An 18,625-nucleotide genomic window follows, 5' to 3' on the forward strand; every position below is an offset into this window, starting at 1 on the left:
TCCCATATTGGTGGCTGTGATTTTACTAAACGCGCCACATGTATTGCCGGCTTCTATTATATCTTTTACCGAATATTACTGACTTTTTCCGATCTTAAGAAAAATGCTTGTGTTACCGATCATGAATCCGAGTGTACCATATTCGTGTCGAATTTATGTTTGGCGATCGTTTTCAGAACATATTCGTTCATCTCTAATTATGGTCACCACAACCTGCTACACAAAATAAAAAAAACCCACTCAGTATGGAGGCATTTACAGTCCACCACAACCCCAGTATCATGGCCCCTACCAGCTACACATTCAGTATGAAAGTCCCAACAGGTCTTCTGTAAATATGAATCCCCCACAATTCCTGATATTCGGAAAAAAAAACCCACTCTCTACTCACGGAGTCTCAGACTCAGAAGTGAAGGCTGAATGGTGGATCAGAAGCTTTCCACTCCGTGATTCACTAATCTATTCAGCGGTATCACCGTCATGGGAATGTGGATATCGCTGACATTGTGATGATGGGAAGGAGAGGGTGACCAATACCACACCCCACCGGGCCCTGTCAATTCATAGGCATCATAGCAACCGAGTGGGCTACCTTTATGGATGATACACTCCTGCCTATCCAACTATCGTATGGTAAATATCTCATAGATCCGGGGTTCATTAGTATTTGCACCAAGAATGAGGCTAAGTGAGTATTTATTAATTGTCGGTGGTCGGAGGTAGTCAGTGAGGTGGATGGTACCATATTGTGCATGTAGGGGGCAGTACTGTGGGGACATTAAAAAGGTACGAGATTATACTGTGTGTGGTGGGATGGCGGTATTATGAGAACATTATACTGTGTGGGGGTATGGCGGTACTGTGAAAATACCTTTTTTACGAGAGATGCCAGTACTGTGGAAACATTATACTGTGTGAGCGCCATCATATATATTACATAAGGGGTGTAAAAAGGAGAGTCATAAAAGAGACTCCTCGGGGCTGTGCTGCATTTGTACAAAAAGACTGCTATCTGCCATCCAGACGGGACCATGTGACATCACTGGGAAGAGGGAGGGTTTCCGGAGGGAAGAGTCTAGAGGGTGCACCTGGTCAGGAGACCTTGATGACGCAGTTACTGATATTATAAAGGCCAGAGCCCCAAAGGCAGAACAGATTTGGCGCCAACAAAGGAAAGGGGTGCGGGGAAGAATCTAAGGTACCAGCTCATGGTAAAGTGCCCGAGGCAGCTGGGTGTGGGGCAGAACCCTGCTTACAAGGGCATAATGGGGGGCATTACACTGTGTGGGGCCAAGAAAGGGGCCCTGTACTAGGAGAACAATCCGCTCCCTCACTTCCTGTCCTCCATAGTTGGCTCGTATGTATCTATTACAGGAAACAGAACAACAACGTTATGATTCTTATAAAGTGGCAACAACAACATCAAAAGAGTCTCAGTGCAGAAGGGGTTAATGTCCCCGCGCTCAATAATGGGGAATCTCCACATACCTCCACCTGCAGAGCCGCACTCCACATATATGGCTGCTCTGTGCGCACAGGACCTGTGATGAGGTCACAGGAGGGAGGAGTCAGGGGTCACGTGATCCGCAGTGAAGACGCTACATGGAGACGTCTCCTCAATCAGTGACATTTCCGCCATTATTCGCCCTCACTACTGGCACAATTACCTTGCGCCGCCTTTTCTACACAATGTTATGTGTGGAATGTAACGTGTGATTTCTCTGGAGACAAATAGACCCCACACATGAGGGAATTATTACCGGTTACCGGACGTCTAGTATATGGCGGCATATGATTGTGCTATTGCCTCCACACCGGGAGCTAAAATGCCGAAAGGCATTAATTAAAGGCTTGGAAGGTGCAAAGGTGTGATCCATTAGTGATGATGCTTTAAAACAGTTCCTAAAAAGTTTTGGACAATGACATATCATCTTAGGGGTGTGTGTTAGGTCTCCTTAGGGGTCATAAATATGTCTACTGACAATGAGGCGTTGTTGTGGTTGGCATGGCTTGTATTACGTCGCTTTGGGGTTCGCCACCATATGCTTAATGAGGAACCACAGCTGCAAAAGAGGCTATGGGTTCACCCTCTACTGTTGCTACGTGGGGCATATGGTTTTTTCAAAACTGTATAATGAACTTCGCAGATACCCGGTGAAGTTTGTTGCTTTTTGTCGTCTTTCCATTCCCGGCTTTGACAACCTAGTTCATGTTTTGCGGCCTTACCTTTTCAGACAAGAGACCTGCATGCAACTCAGCGTTTCTCCGGAGGAGCATTTGCTCGTAACCTTGAGGTAAGATTTTTGCCCAAACATGATATTGTGACCAATAACTTGCAAACCATCGCAGTGGGTTAAGTGTTTCAACCTCTAGTGAGTAATGTTCCAGTTCACTAGGTTATACAGTTACCATAATCATAACTGCAAAACATGTCTTGGTTAACCATTGACATAGAAATCAAGCCAAACAGACAGTTTGGATATGTATTCTTACTAGCAAAAAAATAGTAGGGCCAACAACCAAACTCATAACATGGACACTTTGTGAAATGTTCATTCCAAGTGACACCTGTGTGGTGCATTAATGGGTGTGGGTTATATTTGAGCAAACATTTTTTATGTTTATCTGTGCTGCATTACCTTCACTATGTTAACCTTTTTTTCATTTAACAGCATAATCAACAATTGATGGCGATTGTTTGACATCCAAACTATGGTTTTTTTTAACAGATTCCTGGCTACTGGCCACTCATATTCTTCACTTCATTTTGAGTTCCTCCTTGGCACGTCAACCATATCCGGGATTGTGCGCTCAACCTGTGATGTGATTTGGGACAAGCTAAAGAGCCGCCTCATGCCTCAGCCAAACACACAAGACTGGCTGCGGATTGCCCAGGGTTTCATGGAAGCCACTGAGTTCCCAAACTGCATTGGTGCCCTGGATGGTAAACAAATTCGTGTCAAGAAGCCGCCAAACTCTGGTTCTCATTATTTTTATTACAAAAAATATTTTTCCGTTGTGCTCCTGGCTGTAGCTGACAGCAGCTACAGTTTTGTTGTTGCTGACATTGGGGCATATGGGAGTGCCTCCGATGTTCGCATCTTTAGACCTTCCAGATTAGCTCGGCAACTTGCTGACACTAATTTAAATCTGCCACAACCATGTGTGCTTCCTGGTGCGTCAGGCCCACCTGCACCATTTATCATGGTTGCTGATGAGGGTTTTGCGCTCTCAAGGAATGTCCTGAGACCATTTTCACGTCGAGGTTTGGATAACCGGAGAAGAATTTTTAACACTCAACTGATGAAAGCCCTGCGATTGGTTGAGTGTGCTTTTGGAATCTTTACTTCAAGATGGCGTATTTTTGAAACACAAATCCAAATGCATCCCCAAAATGTCCAGGCAGTCATAAAGGCCACCGTTCTTTTGCATAATTTCTGCCAACAACAAGAACCATCCTTGGATGATGATGATGGGAGATGTGGCATTAGCAAAGGATAGAGAGCATGCTCCCCGAGTAGCTTACTCTGCCCTGATAGTGAAGAATATTTTGCTGATTTTTTTCTAACACCTAGTGTGCAATGGCAAATGGAAGAGCACAATATGTATTCTGTCCAAGAGTGTCTTTTTTATTTGTAAAATTTTTAGGTTCCTTTAATTACAAATTGTTTAGGGACTCGCAAGGCAATGTGGACCCTTGACGTGGGTTGCGAGCTTACATTTGATGTGGGTAACTGATACATGGCCATTGCTACCCCTAACAAATAACTAATACCTCATTATAATGTGTTTACTGTGGGTGTCCTAAATATGCCATGTATTAAAGTATGTATTTGGTCAGATAATTGTGGACTAACAACAAATACCTAAGACCCTCACTCATTGACTGTGTTCTGGAAGGAGAGTGGGTGACCTTTCGATCATGTTGTTCAGACATACTGAACTTGAAGAGTACAATTTCACTGCCATTTGGCCATGGTCAATAGCTCACCGCAGTTGAGGCTGTGGGAAGGCGCAGCTTCAGTGACCTCACTGATAGTCAATGAAGCTGCGTGCACCACCACCATCTCCTCCTTTACCATTATTTTTAATCCGTGACGGATTAATATTACCACCATCCTGTTTGGAATTTGAGTATGGGCAAGATATGGCTGACTTAGTGGGACATAACGGTGGTCAGGTATTTTTTTTTGAGAATTATGATTACGCTCATATCAATTAATTAGTATTGTTAAAATTACAAATGCATTGACAAATAAACAAGACATATTACCACTTTAACAATGTGTTTTATTTTTCTTACAACACATGTATTCATCTGAGAGAGTAGCCAAAATAAAGAAAAGTTTGAAATAACTAAATGAAGGTAACATGCTTAGTTAAGGTTACTCATAAATCAACAAAGTCACCATGTCTGGAGAATGATTCATCCGTGGTATTTTCTGCGCTTACACGTTCGGGGCTGGAGGACGGTGTGGGCATTTGTCCTGTAGGCATTGTGGTCTGGTGTGTGGTTGTTGGAGGAGGTTCATTGTGCAAAACTGATGCTGGTACAGATGTAGATGGGGATAAGGTTGTGTATTGTAAGACATCCCAAAATCTTTGAGAAACAGTTTGTGGCTGAGGTAAAGTAGGTTGTGAATCAACAATTTGGCTCGGATATGATTGGGAACTACTATAGGTAGCACCTCTTGGCATACGGTTGGGCGGACCAAATTGGGTGACCATAGGTGTCTTGTGCCTTGATGGCAGATTGTATGGCCGTGGCATAGCAAAATGAGCACCAATACTATCACCCCCAGACATGCTGGAGGACATTGTTTCAGAATGTCGGCTATAGGTGGTGCTTGGATCAGACCTTTGCCAATATTGCTGAGTACTGGCACGGGCATGAGGCACTGAGTCTGGATCAGACATTTGCCCATACTGCTGAGTACTGGCACAGGCATGAGGCACTGAGTCTGGATCAGACATGTGACCATAATCATGGGTGTAGCAACGGGCAGAAGGAAACCAAACAGGAGCAGACATTTGTGGATAACGATGTCTGAAGGCAGGAGGTGGAAGCATGGATGAGGGTGCAGGCATGTGCTGTGATTGTTGTGTACCTACATTTTGTGCATGTGGTATGTTGGTAGCAGATGACATCTGTATTTGATGTTGGGCAGCTCGCCATTGTTCAATGGGCCCTAGCACATGGTTTGGTTCCTGCTCTCCTTGGAATTTCGTATGGATAAAACTCGAGCATCAATGAGCGCGGGCAGCATACGTTGCTGTTCATGTCGCCTGGTTCGCCTATCTTGGAGCGTGTGTGATAGATACTGAGGTACTCTAATAGATTAAGGGGATCTGTTGTGAATTCTGTGGCCAAGCTCCCTCCTGTGGTCGTGAGTGGTACTTCGGCTGGTTCTGTCTATGAGCTTCCTTTGGTGGATGAGAGTGGTACTGTGGCTTCTGAGTTTCCTTCCTCAGGTGCTGAGGTTAAGTCTTTAGGTGCTGCTCTATTTAACTCCACCTGGTGCTTTGATCCTGGCCTCCAGTCAATGTTCTAGTATTGGTCTTGCTTCCTCCTGGATCGTTCCTGTGGCCTGTCTATCCTGCATAAGCTAAGTTCTGCTTGTGTTACTTTTGTTTGCTATAATTTCTGTCCAGCTTGCTATATTGGTTTTTCTTGCTTGCTGGAAGCTCTGAGACGCAGAGGGAGCACCTCTGTACCGTTAGTCGGTGCGGAGGGTCTTTTTGCCCCTCTGCGTGGTTGTTTGTAGGTTTTTGTGTTGACCGCAAAGCTATCTTTCCTATCCTCGGTCTGTTCAGTAAGTCGGGCCTCACTTTGCTAAATCTATTTCATCTCTGTGTTTGTATTTTCATCTTTACTCACAGTCATTATATGTGGGGGGCTGCCTTTTCCTTTGGGGAATTTCTCTGAGGCAAGGTAGGCTTATTTTTCTATCTTCAGGGCTAGTTAGTTTCTCAGGCTGTGCCGAGTTGCATAGGGAGCGTTAGGCGCAATCCACGGCTACCTCTAGTGTGGTGTGATAGGATTAGGGATTGCGGTCAACAGAGTTTCCACGTCTCAGAGCTCGTCCTATGTTTTTGGTAATTGTCAGGTCACTTTGTGTGCTCTGAACTTCATGGTCCATTGTGGTTCTGAATTACCTGTTCATAACAGTACTGGAGGCCTAAAGTACTAATGCTTCTCAATAGAGGGAAAAGAGAAGTTCTGAGACCATTTTTTTTTCTTTGCACTGTGTTCTGTCTTTCTTTTCCCCTTTACATCAGGGTGGTTCAGAACACAGGTGTGGACATGGACATTCAGGGTCTGTCCTCTTTGATGGATAATCTCACTATAAGGCCGGCTTCACACTCAGCGTATGAAAATACGGTCCGTATATTACGGCCATAATACGCTGAAAAGTCCCAAAAATAGTGGTCCGTAGCTCCTCCGTAGGCAGGGTGTGTCAGCGTTTTTTGCGCATGGCATCCTCCGTATGTAATCCGTATGGCATCCGTACTGCGTGGTTTTCTCGCAGGCTTGCAAAACCAACATACCGCTATAGAAGTGATCCATGTGTCCCAAAAAGAAAAAAATATATATATATACTGTCTATATATATATATATATGTCAGTAGACACATGTATGTATATATATTAATATTTTTTCCAGCGCTATGCAGCTTGAAAGCCGGAAATTCAATTACCGGCTTTTTCTTTCTCCTTCCTAAAACCCGACATGATTTGAGACATGGTTTACATACAGAAAACCATGTCTTCTCTCCATTTTTTTTGCAGATTCCACACTACTAATGTCAGTAGTGTGTATCTGCAAAATTTGGCCGTTCTAGCTCTTAAAATAAAGGGTTAAATGGCGGAAAAAATTGGCGTGGGTTCCCGCGCAATTTTCTCCGCCAGAGTAGTAAAGCCAGTGACTGAGGGCAGATATTAATAGCCTGGAGAGGGTCCACGGTTATTGGCCCCCCCTGGCTAAAAATATCTGCCCCCAGCCACCTCAGAAAAGGCACATCTGTAAGATGCGCCTATTCTGGCACTTGGCCACTCTCTTCCCATTCCCGTGTAGCGGTGGGATATGGGGTAATGAAGGGTTAATGCCACCTTGCTATTGTAAGGTGACATTAAGCCTAATTAATAATGGAGAGGCGTCAATTATGACACCTATCCATTATTAATCCAATTGTAGTAAAGGGTTAAATAAAACACAAACACATTATTTAAAATTATTTTAATGAAATAAAAACAATGGTTGTTGGAGTATTTTATTCTACGCCCAATCCAGTCACTGAAGACCCTCGTTCTGTAAGTAAAAAAACATAATAAACCAACAATATCCTTACCCTCCGCAGATCTGTAACGTCCAACGATGTAAATCCTTCTGAAGGGGTTAAAACATTTTGCAGCAAGGAGTTCCGCTAATGCAGGCTGCTCCTTGCTGCAAAACCCCGGGGAATGACGCTAAATATAGATCAATGATCTATATTTAGCTTCATTTGCGGTGAGGCGCCCTCTGCTGGATGTTCATAGATCGTGGGAACTTACCTAGAAAGCTCCCAGGCCAACATCCCTGAAGAGTCTGCAGAAGTTCCTGGGCTTTGCTAATTTTTATCGTCGCTTCATCAATAATTTTTCTAGTATTGCTAAACCGTTGACTGATTTAACCAAGAAGGGTGCTGATGTGGTCAATTGGTCTTCTGCTGCTGTGGAAGCTTTTCAGGAGTTGAAGCGTCATTTTTCTTCTGCCCCTGTGTTGTGCCAACCAGATGTTTCGCTTCCGTTCCAGGTCGAGGTTGATGCTTCTGAAATTGGAGCAGGGGCTGTTTTGTCGCAGAGAAGTTCTGATTGCTTGGTGATGAAACCATGCGCCTTCTTTTCCAGGAAATTTTCGCCTGCTGAGCGAAATTATGATGTTGGCAATCGAGAGTTGCTAGCCATGAAGTGGGCATTCGAGGAGTGGCGTCATTGGCTTGAAGGAGCTAAGCATCGCGTGGTGGTCTTGACTGATCACAAAAACTTGACTTATGTCGAGTCTGCCAAACGGTTGAATCCTAGACAGGCTCGTTGTTCGCTGTTTTTCTCCCGTTTTGACTTTGTGGTTTCGTACCTTCCGGGCTCTAAAAATGTGAAGGCGGATGCCCTGTCTAGGAGTTTTGTGCCCGATTCTCCGGGTTTGCCTGAGCCGGCGGGTATTCTCAAAGAGGGGGTAATTTTGTCTGCCATCTCCCCTGATTTGCAGCGGGTGCTGCAAAAATTTCAGGCTAATAGACCTGACCGTTGCCCAGCAGAGAAACTGTTTGCCCCTGATAGGTGGACGAATAAAGTTATCTCTGAGGTTCATTGTTCGGTGTTGGCTGGTCATCCTGGAATCTTTGGTACCAGAGATTTGGTGGCTAGATCCTTTTGGTGGCCGTCTCTGTCGCGGGATGTGCGTTCTTTTGTGCAGTCCTGTGGGATTTGTGCTCGGGCTAAGCCCTGCTGTTCTCGTGCCAGTGGGTTGCTTTTGCCCTTGCCGGTCCCGAAGAGGCCTTGGACACATATCTCTATGGATTTTATTTCGGATCTCCCCGTCTCTCAAAGAATGTTGGTCATTTGGGTGGTTTGTGATCGCTTCTCTAAGATGGTCCATTTGGTGCCCTTGTCTAACTTGCCTTCCTCCTCTGATTTGGTGCCATTGTTTTTCCAGCATGTGGTTCGTTTACATGGCATTCCTCTGACAGAGGTTCCCAGTTTGTTTCGAGGTTTTGGCAAGCCTTTTGTGCTAGGATGGGCATTGATTTGTCTTTTTCCTCGGCTTTCCATCCTCAGACAAATGGCCAGACTGAACGAACCAATCAGACCTTGGAAACATATCTGAGATGTTTTGTTTCTGCTGATCAGGATGATTGGGTGTCCTTTTTGCCTTTGGCTGAGTTCGCCCTTAATAATCAGGCCAGCTCGGCTACTTTGGTTTCGCCGTTTTTCTGCAATTCTGGGTTCCACCCTCGTTTCTCTACAGGGCAGGTTGAGTCTTCGGACTGTCCTGGTGTGGATACTGTGGTGGATAGGTTGCAGCAGATTTGGACTCATGTAGTGGACAATTTGACTTTGTTCCAGGAGAAGGCTCAACGTTTCGCTAACCGCAGGCGCTGTGTGGGTCCCCGACTTCGTGTTGGGGATTTGGTTTGGTTGTCATCTCGTTATATTCCTATGAAGGTTTCCTCTCCTAAATTTAAGCCTCGTTTCATTGGTCCATATAGGATTTCTGAGGTTCTTAATCCTGTGTCTTTTCGTTTGACTCTTCCAGCTTCTTTTTCCATCCATAACGTGTTCCATAGGTCATTGTTGCGGAGATACGTGGCACCTGTGGTTCCATCTATTGATCCTCCTGCTCCGGTTTTGGTTGAAGGGGAATTGGAGTATATTGTGGAGAAGATTTTGGATTCTCGTGTTTCGAGACGGAAACTCCAGTATCTGGTTAAGTGGAAAGGTTATGGTCAGGAAGATAATTCCTGGGTCTTTGCCTCTGATGTCCATGCTGCCGATCTGGTTCGTGCCTTTCATGTGGCTCATCCTGGTCGGCCTGGGGGCTCTGGTGAGGGTTCTGTGACCCCTCCTCAAGGGGGGGGTACTGTTGTGAATTCTGTGGCCAAGCTCCCTCCTGTGGTTGTGAGTGGTACTTCGGCTGGTTCTGTCTATGAGCTTCCTTTGGTGGATGAGAGTGGTACTGCGGCTTCTGAGTTTCCTTCCTCAGGTGATGAGGTTAAGTCGTTAGGTGCTGCTCTATTTAACTTCACCTGGTGCTTTGATCCTGGCCTCCAGTCAATGTTCTAGTATTGGTCTTGCTTCCTCCTGGATCGTTCCTGTGGCCTGTCTATCCTGCATAAGCTAAGTTCTGCTTGTGTTACTTTTGTTTGCTATATTTTCTGTCCAGCTTGCTATATTGGTTTTTCTTGCTTGCTGGAAGCTCTGAGACGCAGAGGGAGCACCTCCGTACCGTTAGTCGGTGCGGAGGGTCTTTTTGCCCCTCTGCGTGGTTGTTTGTAGGTTTTTGTGTTGACCACAAAGCTATCTTTCCTATCCTTGGTCTGTTCAGTAAGTCGGGCCTCACTTTGCTAAATCTATTTCATCTCTGTGTTTGTATTTTCATCTTTACTCACAGTCATTATATGTGGGGGGCTGCCTTTTCCTTTGGGGAATTTCTCTGAGGCAAGGTAGGCTTATTTTTCTATCTTGAGGGCTAGTTAGTTTCTCAGGCCGTGCCGAGTTGCATAGGGAGCGTTAGGCGCAATCCACGGCTACCTCTAGTGTGGTGTGATAGGATTAGGGATTGCGGTCAACAGAGTTTCCACGTCTCAGAGCTCGTCCTATGTTTTTGGTAATTGTCAGGTCACTTTGTGTGCTCTGAACTTCATGGTCCATTGTGGTTCTGAATTACCTGTTCATAACAGGGATCACAGTCTATAAATAGAAAAAGGTCCTCAGAAAAAAAGTTAAATATGCTGATAGATTAATCTGAGGACTGAAAGAATCAAATGCCAAAAATGTTTATTTAAAGATCAACCAGTCATACAAAGTGCCAACGTTTTGGCCCAAAAGGCCTTTATCAAGGCAGTTATCTAAAAAATGATACAACATAATTAATCAGAGATATTATTTGAACATATCAATGCATATGCTGGTCAAATGTGAATCAGAAGAGAATACATAATTAAAAATGTGTAAATCATAATGCATATACTAGAAGGCATATAAGTGCATATATATCATAGACAGTGTACATAGGAAAAACGAATCAGGTACAAATAATACGGAGTAGGGAATATATCAAGTACAATGCTAGCAGCAGTCATATAGACTGTCCCTATAACAAAATCACTATAAAATAGTGAACAAGGATCCCAAAACTGTATGCTATGTAATAAAGATTATATAAATCAAAACATGGTAAAAGGAAAAGGAGCTGATGGTCCAGGGTCCAAAACAAGTGAAGACAATCAAACAGCCATAGTGAAAATGGAAATAGCCATAAAGATAGGAGTCACTTCAATCTGAAAGGAATGAAAGAACTGCTTACCTGTATGATGGTATTAGGGTAAAGCTATAGGAAATACAATAAAAAAGTGCTAAAGTAAATATCACAAAGAGAAAGAAAAAATGAGAAGTAGTCCAATAAAAGAATCCTATTACCTGGTAGGTGAGGCATGTAGGACAACGGATACAGCCGCTATGGGAACATGGTGCAATATGCGACCGAAAGGCGCCTTATTTATGGCGTCCGTAAATGCGCTAGCCAGTAGAAGGTAAAATGGCAGCAGAACTACCGCGCAGGCGCTGGGTGATAAAGACGCGCACGCGTCCACCAAACAGGTTGACGGAAGTGGGGCAACTCTAAAAGAGTAAAGCAGCAAGAGGACTAATGTGCAGGCGCTAAGTTTTAGGAACCGCGCATGTGCTGAACCACAAAACCGACAGAAGTGGGACAACTACAGGACCACTAATATAATATAGTAGGAAAACCAAATATAAAAGAAGTAGGGACATGGGGTATAGAATGTCAACAGTGTAATAGTAAATGAGATTAAGGAAATATATGTCCATAAAAATCAGGACCACAGTACGTTATAAAAAGGGAAGGAGATGTGTGAGAAAGAAAATATGAAATTACATAGCCATAGTACCAGATATAGATAATAAATAAAATAAAGGAGAGGAAAATAAAAACCTGGAAGAGGGAAAGTCCCACAAACCTTTTGAGAGATAAACTATACACCACACGAGTGAAGGGCCACTGGGCTAAGTCGGAAAAAAAAAAAAAAAAAAAGAAGAAAAGAAATATTGGATTACATAACATCTTATAATGTACCTCATGATACCAAAGAGTATAAGCACTAAATATCGTAATGCACCTGAATCATAGAAAAAACGGAATATGCAAAAAAGTACCAGATGATGAAATATTTAGAGGAGAACCTACCCTATCTCGCTCATAACTACAGGTAAGAAAATCTCAATGTTGTGATTTCAATAAAATGTCTCATATTGCCTATTAAGGCCATGTGGTTCTAAAGTTTGGAACATGTGAATCCAATAGGCCTCCTTCTGTTTGAGCTTCAAAATTCTATTGCCACCTCTTCTTGCTAACGGTATACTGTCAATAATTTGATATCTCAGCTGTGAGATACTATGGTTGTGGGATATAAAATGCGCTGGTATTGGTAATAACATCCTTTTGCATTGAATCATCGATTTGTGTTGTGATATACCTTTCCGTGCTGTAGTTAAAAAGGTTTGTCTCATTTCCAATTTATAGCTGCCAATATCTACTGAGACTAAGAGATTGCGTAGGCTAGGCGGTTTTTTATGACACATGAGTGGGGCGACCTGAAACTCTGGGATATTAGGATATGATGAACCCAAGAGTGGCCAGTGTTTCCATATCACATTATGAAATTATTGCATAAAAGGATGGTAGGTATTAACAAAGGCCATTCTCTTCATTTTAGGTTGTAATGTGATTGAAGAGGAAAAATCTGAGGGGAAATCGAGATATGTATCCGGGTACCCCCGATTGCGAATTTTGGAAGCCATCTCATTTAATCTCACAAAGCGTTGAGAAGGATCGGATACAATCCGACTAATTCTCTTGTATTGTGATTTCGGAAGAGATCGCTTAATATGGCGAGGATGGCAACTAGTGAAAAATAACAAGTTATTTTTATCTGTCGGTTTGACATAAAGATCAGTAGATAATGTTCTGTCATCATTAATGATGACTAGATTATCGAGAAAAGAGATGGACCTCTGATCATGCTGAATTGTAAAAGTCAATTTTTCAACGCACAAGTTAATAGTCTGATGGAAGGACAACAGAGAATCAATGTCACCACTAGGGTTGAGCGAAACGGGTCGTTCATTTTCAAAAGTCGCCGACTTTTGGCAAAGTCGGGTTTCATGAAACCCGATCCGACCCCTGTGCGGGGTCGGCCATGCGGTACGTGACTTTCGCGCCAAAGTCGCGTTTCAATGACGCGAAAAGCGCCATTTCTCAGCCAATGAAGGTAAACGCAGAGTGTGGGCAGCGTGATGACATAGGTCCTGGTCCCCACCATCTTAGAGAAGGGCATTGCAGTGATTGGCTTGCTGTCTGTGGCGTCACAGGGGCTATAAAGGGGCGTTCCCGCCGACCGCCATGTTACTGCTGCTGATCTGAGCTTAGGGAGAGGTTGCTGCCACTTCGTCAGAAGCAGGGATAGCGTTAGGCAGGGTCCATTAACCACCAAACCGCTTGTGCTGTAGCGATTTCCACTGCCCAACACCACCTTCGGTGTGCAGGGACAGTGGAAGCTACATTTTTTTTTTCCCCCTCAGCGCTGTAGCTCATTGGGCTGCCCTAGAAGGCTCCATGATAGCTGCATTGCTGTGTGTACGCCGCTGTGCAAACCAACTGCTTTTTTCAAAGCACAAATCCTCTTGTTCCTTCCTTTCTGCACAGCTATCTTTTTTGTTTGTCCACACTTTTTATTTAATTTGTGCATCAGTCCACTCCTTATTGCTGCCTGCCATACCTGGCTGAGATTACTGCAGGGAGATAGTAATTGTTGGACACTCCCTGTTTTTTTTTTTTTTTTTGTGGGAGATTAAGATTGACATTTCTGCTAGAGTGCCATCCCTGTATGTGCCATCTCTCAATCAGTGGGCCATAGAAAGCCTCTTTATTTTTTTGCTTGATTTGGGTTATAAAATCTACCTGAAAAAATCACTACATCAATCAGTGGGAGAAAAATATTGGCCTCAGGGCTTGTGTGCCACTCTTGACTCCTGTGTGTGCCATCTCTCAGTCAGTGGGCCATAGAAAGCCTATTTATTTTTTTGCTTGATTTGGGTTCTAAAATCTACCTGAAAAAATCACTACATCAATCAGTGGGAGAAAAATATTGGCCTCAGGGCTTGTGTGCCACTCCTGACTCCTGTGTGCATCATCACTCACTCAGTGGGCCATAGAAAGCCCATTTTTTTTTTTGCTTTATTTGGGTTCTAAATTCTACCTGAAAAAATCAATAAATCAATCAGTGGGAGATTAATATTGGCCTTTGGGCTTGTGTGCCAGTCCTAAGCGTGCCATCTCTCTCTCTCAGATAGTGGGCCATAGAAAGCCTATTTATTATTTTTTTTATTGGGTTTATAAATTTTCCCTGGAACAAAAAAAAAAAAAGTGGGAGATTAATATTGGCCTCTGGGCTTGTGTGCCAGTCCTGAGCGTGCCATCTCTCTCAAAAATAGTGGGCCATAGAAAGCCTATTTATTTTTTTGCTTGATTTGGGTTCTAAAATCTACCTGAAAAAATCACTACATCAATCAGTGGGAGAAAAATATTGGCCTCAGGGCTTGTGTGCCACTCCTGACTCCTGTGTGCATCATCACTCACTCAGTGGGCCATAGAAAGCCCATTTTTTATTTTTTTTGCTTTATTTGGGTTCTAAATTCTACCTGAAAAAAATCAATAAATCAATCAGTGGGAGATTAATATTGGCCTTTGGGCTTGTGTGCCAGTCCTAAGCGTGCCATCTCTCTCTCTCAGATAGTGGGCCATAGAAAGCCTATTTATTATTTTTTTTATTGGGTTTATAAATTTTCCCTGGAACAAAAAAAAAAAAAGTGGGAGATTAATATTGGCCTCTGGGCTTGTGTGCCAGTCCTGAGCGTGCCATCTCTCTCACAAATAGTGGGCCATAGAAAGCCTATTTATTTATTTTTTTTTGGTTTTATAAATTCTCCCTGAAAAAAAAAAGGGAGATTAATATTGGCCTTTGGGCTTGTGTGCCAGTCCTAAGCGTGCCATCTCTCTCTCTCAGATAGTGGGCCATAGAAAGCCTATTTATTATTTTTTTTATTGGGTTTATAAATTTTCCCTGGAACAAAAAAAAAAAAAGTGGGAGATTAATATTGGCCTCTGGGCTTGTGTGCCAGTCCTGAGCGTGCCATCTCTCTCACAAATAGTGGGCCATAGAAAGCCTATTTATTTATTTTTTTTTGGTTTTATAAATTCTCCCTGAAAAAAAAAGGGAGATTAATATTGGCCTTTGGGCTTGTGTGCCAGTCCTAAGCGTGCCATCTCTCTCTCTCAGATAGTGGGCCATAGAAAGCCTATTTATTTATTTTTTTATTGGGTTTATAAATTTTCCCTGAAAAAAAAATAAAAAGTGGGAGATTAATATTGGCCTCTGGGCTTGTGTGCCAGTCCTGAGCGTGCCATCTCTCTCACAAATAGTGGGCCATAGAAAGCCTATTTATGTTTTTGGTTGATTTGGGTTCTAAATTCTACCTGAAAAAATCAATAAATTAATCAGTGGGAGATAAATATTGGCCTCTGGGCTTGTGTGCCACTCCTGACTCCTGTGTGCGTCATCTCTCACTCAGTGGGCCATAGAAAGCCTTTTTTTGTTTTATTTGTTTTCTAAATTCTCCCTGAAAAAATCATTTTATTTTATTTGGTTTCTAAATTCTTCCTGAAAAAATCATTTTATTCTATTATATTTTTTTCCTAAAGTCTCCCTGAAAAAAAACAAAACAAATCAGTGGGAGATTAATATTGCCCTTTCTGCTTGTGTGCCAGTCTTGACTCCTGGGTGTGCCATCTCTCTCTCTCTCTCCAATTGTGGGCCATAGAAAGCCTATTATTTTTTTAGCTTGATTTGCGTTCCAAAATCTACCTGAAAAAATCACTACATCAATCAGTGGGAGATAAATATTGGCCTCTGGGCTTGTGTGCCACTCCTGACTCCTGTGTGCGTCATCTCTCACTCAGTGGGCCATAGAAAGCCTTTTTTTGTTTTATTTGTTTTCTAAATTCTCCCTGAAAAAATCATTTTATTTTATTTGGTTTCTAAATTCTTCCTGAAAAAATCATTTTATTCTATTATTTTTTTTTCCTAAAGTCTCCCTGAAAAAAAAACAAAAACAAATCAGTGGGAGATTAATATTGCCCTTTCTGCTTGTGTGCCAGTCTTGACTCCTGGGTGTGCCATCTCTCTCTCTCTCTCCAATTGTGGGCCATAGAAAGCCTATTATTTTTTTAGCTTGATTTGGGTTCCAAAATCTACCTGAAAAAATCACTACATCAATCAGTGGGAGATAAATATTGGCCTCTGGGCTTGTGTGCCACTCCTGACTCCTGTGTGCGTCATCTCTCACTCAGTGGGCCATAGAAAGCCTTTTTTTGTTTTATTTGTTTTCTAAATTCTCCCAGAAAAAATCATTTTATTTTATTTGGTTTCTAAATTCTTCCTGAAAAAATCATTTTATTCTATTATATTTTTTTCCTAAAGTCTCCCTGAAAAAAAAAAAAAAATCAAATCAGTGGGAGATTAATATTTACATTTGTGCTTCAGTGACAGTCCTGCGTGTGTGGCATCTCTCTCATTTGTTGCCACCAACAACAGAGTGTGTAACATTGTGCCTGATTTTCGTTGTGGTCTCACTCACCTGTAAAGGGGTAGCTAAATCATACTGAAGTTATAGCTCACCGTGTAAGTTGTGTGACAGCAACAAATACCGTTAGTTTGTTTACGTTTTTAAAACAATGAGGAAGTCTGGTGGAAGAGGTCGTGGCCGGGGGCGTTCATTGTCAGCTGGTAATGAGGGTAGTGGTAGTGGTGGAGCATCAGCTGGTCGTGGGAAAAAAAATATTGCACCTAAGTCTGGAGCTGTGGAGCCAGGTTCGTCGTCTGGCTACACAAGGCCTTGAACGCTCCCTTTTCTGGGAGTAGGAAAACCGCTTTTAAAGCCGGAGCAGCAAGAGCAAGTTTTGGCTTATCTTGCTGACTCAGCCTCTAGCTCTTTTGCCTCCTCTCGTGAAACTGGTAAATGTCAAAGCAGCGCGTCGTTAGTGGATGTTCACGGTCAGGGACAAGTCGCTTCCTTGTCCTCTTCAGCAAAAACAACAACAGAGAAGAATGCAGCAGGCGACACAACGGGTTACTCCATGGAGCTCTTTACACATACCGTCCCTGGCTTAGAAAGTGAAGCAGTTAACAGTCCATGCCCATTACAAGTTGAATCTGACATGGAGTGCACTAATGCACAGCCACAGCCAGACTACTATGCTGGTCCTTTGACTCAGACCACAACATTGCCCTCGCAGGGTAATGATCAAGAATCAGACCCTGATGACACTATGTTGCCCCATCACGAACGCTATACCACCGACCGACACGGTGACACAGACGAAGTTGCACACGAGCTACAAGAAGAGGTAGTAGATGACCCAGTTCTTGACCCCGATTGGCAGCCATTGGGGGAACAGGGTGTAGGCGGCAGCAGTTCTGAAGCGGAGGAGGAGGGGCCGCAGCAGGCATCAACATCGCAACAGGTTCCATCTGCCGGGCCCGTATCTTGCCCAAAACGCGTGGCAAAGCCAAAACCTGTTGGAGGACAGCGTGGCCATCCGGTTAAAGCTCAGTCTGCAATGCCTGAAAAGGTATCCGATGCTAGAAAGAGTGCAGTCTGGCATTTTTTTAAACAACATCCAATTGATCAGCGCAAAGTCATCTGTCACAAATGTTCAACTACCTTAAGCAGAGGACAGAATCTGAAAAGTCTCAATACAAGTTGCATGCATAGACATTTAACCACCATGCATTTGCAAGCCTGGACTAACTACCAAACGTCCCTTAAGGTTGTAGCACCCTCGGCCAATGAAGCTAGTCAGCAACGCAACATCCCTTCCGGCAGTGTAGGGCCACCATTTTCCGCACCACCTGCAGTATCTGTGCAGGTTTCTTTGCCAGGCCAAAGCAGTCAGGGTCAGGGAATCACCAGTTTCGTAGTAGGAAACACTGCATCTAGGGCACCGGCGGCAACAATACCATCTCCCACCGTCTCTCAGTCTGCCATGTCCACCGGCACCCCCGCTAGTTCCACGATCTCCAGCTCTCCAGTCCAGCTCACCCTACATGAGACTATGGTTAGAAAAAGGAAGTACTTAGCCTCGCATCCGCGTACACAGGGTTTGAACACCCACATAGCTAGACTAATCTCGTTAGAGATGATGCCCTACCGGTTAGTTGAAAGCGAAGCTTTCAAAGCCCTGATGGACTACGCTGTACCACGCTACGAGCTACCCAGTCGACACTTTTTTTCCAGAAAAGCCATCCCAGCCCTCCACCAGCATGTTAAAGAGCGCATCGTCCATGCACTCAGGCAATCTGTGAGCACAAAGGTGCACCTGACAACAGATGCATGGACCAGTAGGCATGGCCAGGGACGTTACGTGTCCATCACGGCACACTGGGTGAATGTTGTGGATGCAGGGTCCACAGGGGACAGCAAGTTTGGGACAGTTCTGCCTAGCCCACGGTCTAGGAAACAGTTGGCTGTAGCCGTTCGCACCCCCTCCTCCTCCTCTTCTTCGTCCTCCTGCAGAAGCGAGAGCTCGTCCACAGACCGCAGTCGCACAACCACTCCATCCGCAGCTGCCACTGTTGCACACCAGGTCTCCCATTATGGGGCAGCTACTGGCAAACGTCAGCAGGCTGTATTGGCTATGAAGTGTTTGGGCGACAACAGACACACCGCGGAAGTTCTGTCCGAGTTCTTGCAGAAAGAAACGCAGTCGTGGCTGGGCACTGTAGATCTTGA

General features: G+C 43.8%; 2 protein-coding genes across 2 annotated transcripts in view; one reads left to right on the forward strand and one right to left on the reverse strand.

The window, feature by feature from the left end:
• LOC138667333 (zinc finger protein 79-like) overlaps window positions 1-1,527 on the reverse strand; it is a 38,270-nt gene extending 36,743 nt beyond the window's left edge. The window contains exon 1 of the mRNA XM_069755567.1: window positions 1,489-1,527. Coding sequence (XP_069611668.1) covers window positions 1,489-1,515 — 27 coding nt within the window. The 5' untranslated portion in view covers window positions 1,516-1,527. The remainder of the gene's footprint in view (window positions 1-1,488) is intronic.
• Window positions 1,528-1,593: 66 nt separating this feature from the next.
• Window positions 1,594-4,279, forward strand: LOC138667334 (uncharacterized). Its single transcript, XM_069755568.1, has 2 exons — window positions 1,594-2,294; window positions 2,730-4,279. The coding sequence occupies exons 1-2, from the start codon at window positions 1,984-1,986 to the stop codon at window positions 3,499-3,501; spliced, it is 1,083 nt and encodes a 360-aa protein (XP_069611669.1). The 5' UTR covers window positions 1,594-1,983; the 3' UTR covers window positions 3,502-4,279.
• Window positions 4,280-18,625: the final 14,346 nt, after the last annotated feature.

Source organism: Ranitomeya imitator, chromosome 2, assembly GCF_032444005.1.
Source record: "Ranitomeya imitator isolate aRanImi1 chromosome 2, aRanImi1.pri, whole genome shotgun sequence".
Lineage (NCBI taxonomy): Eukaryota > Metazoa > Chordata > Amphibia > Anura > Dendrobatidae > Ranitomeya > Ranitomeya imitator.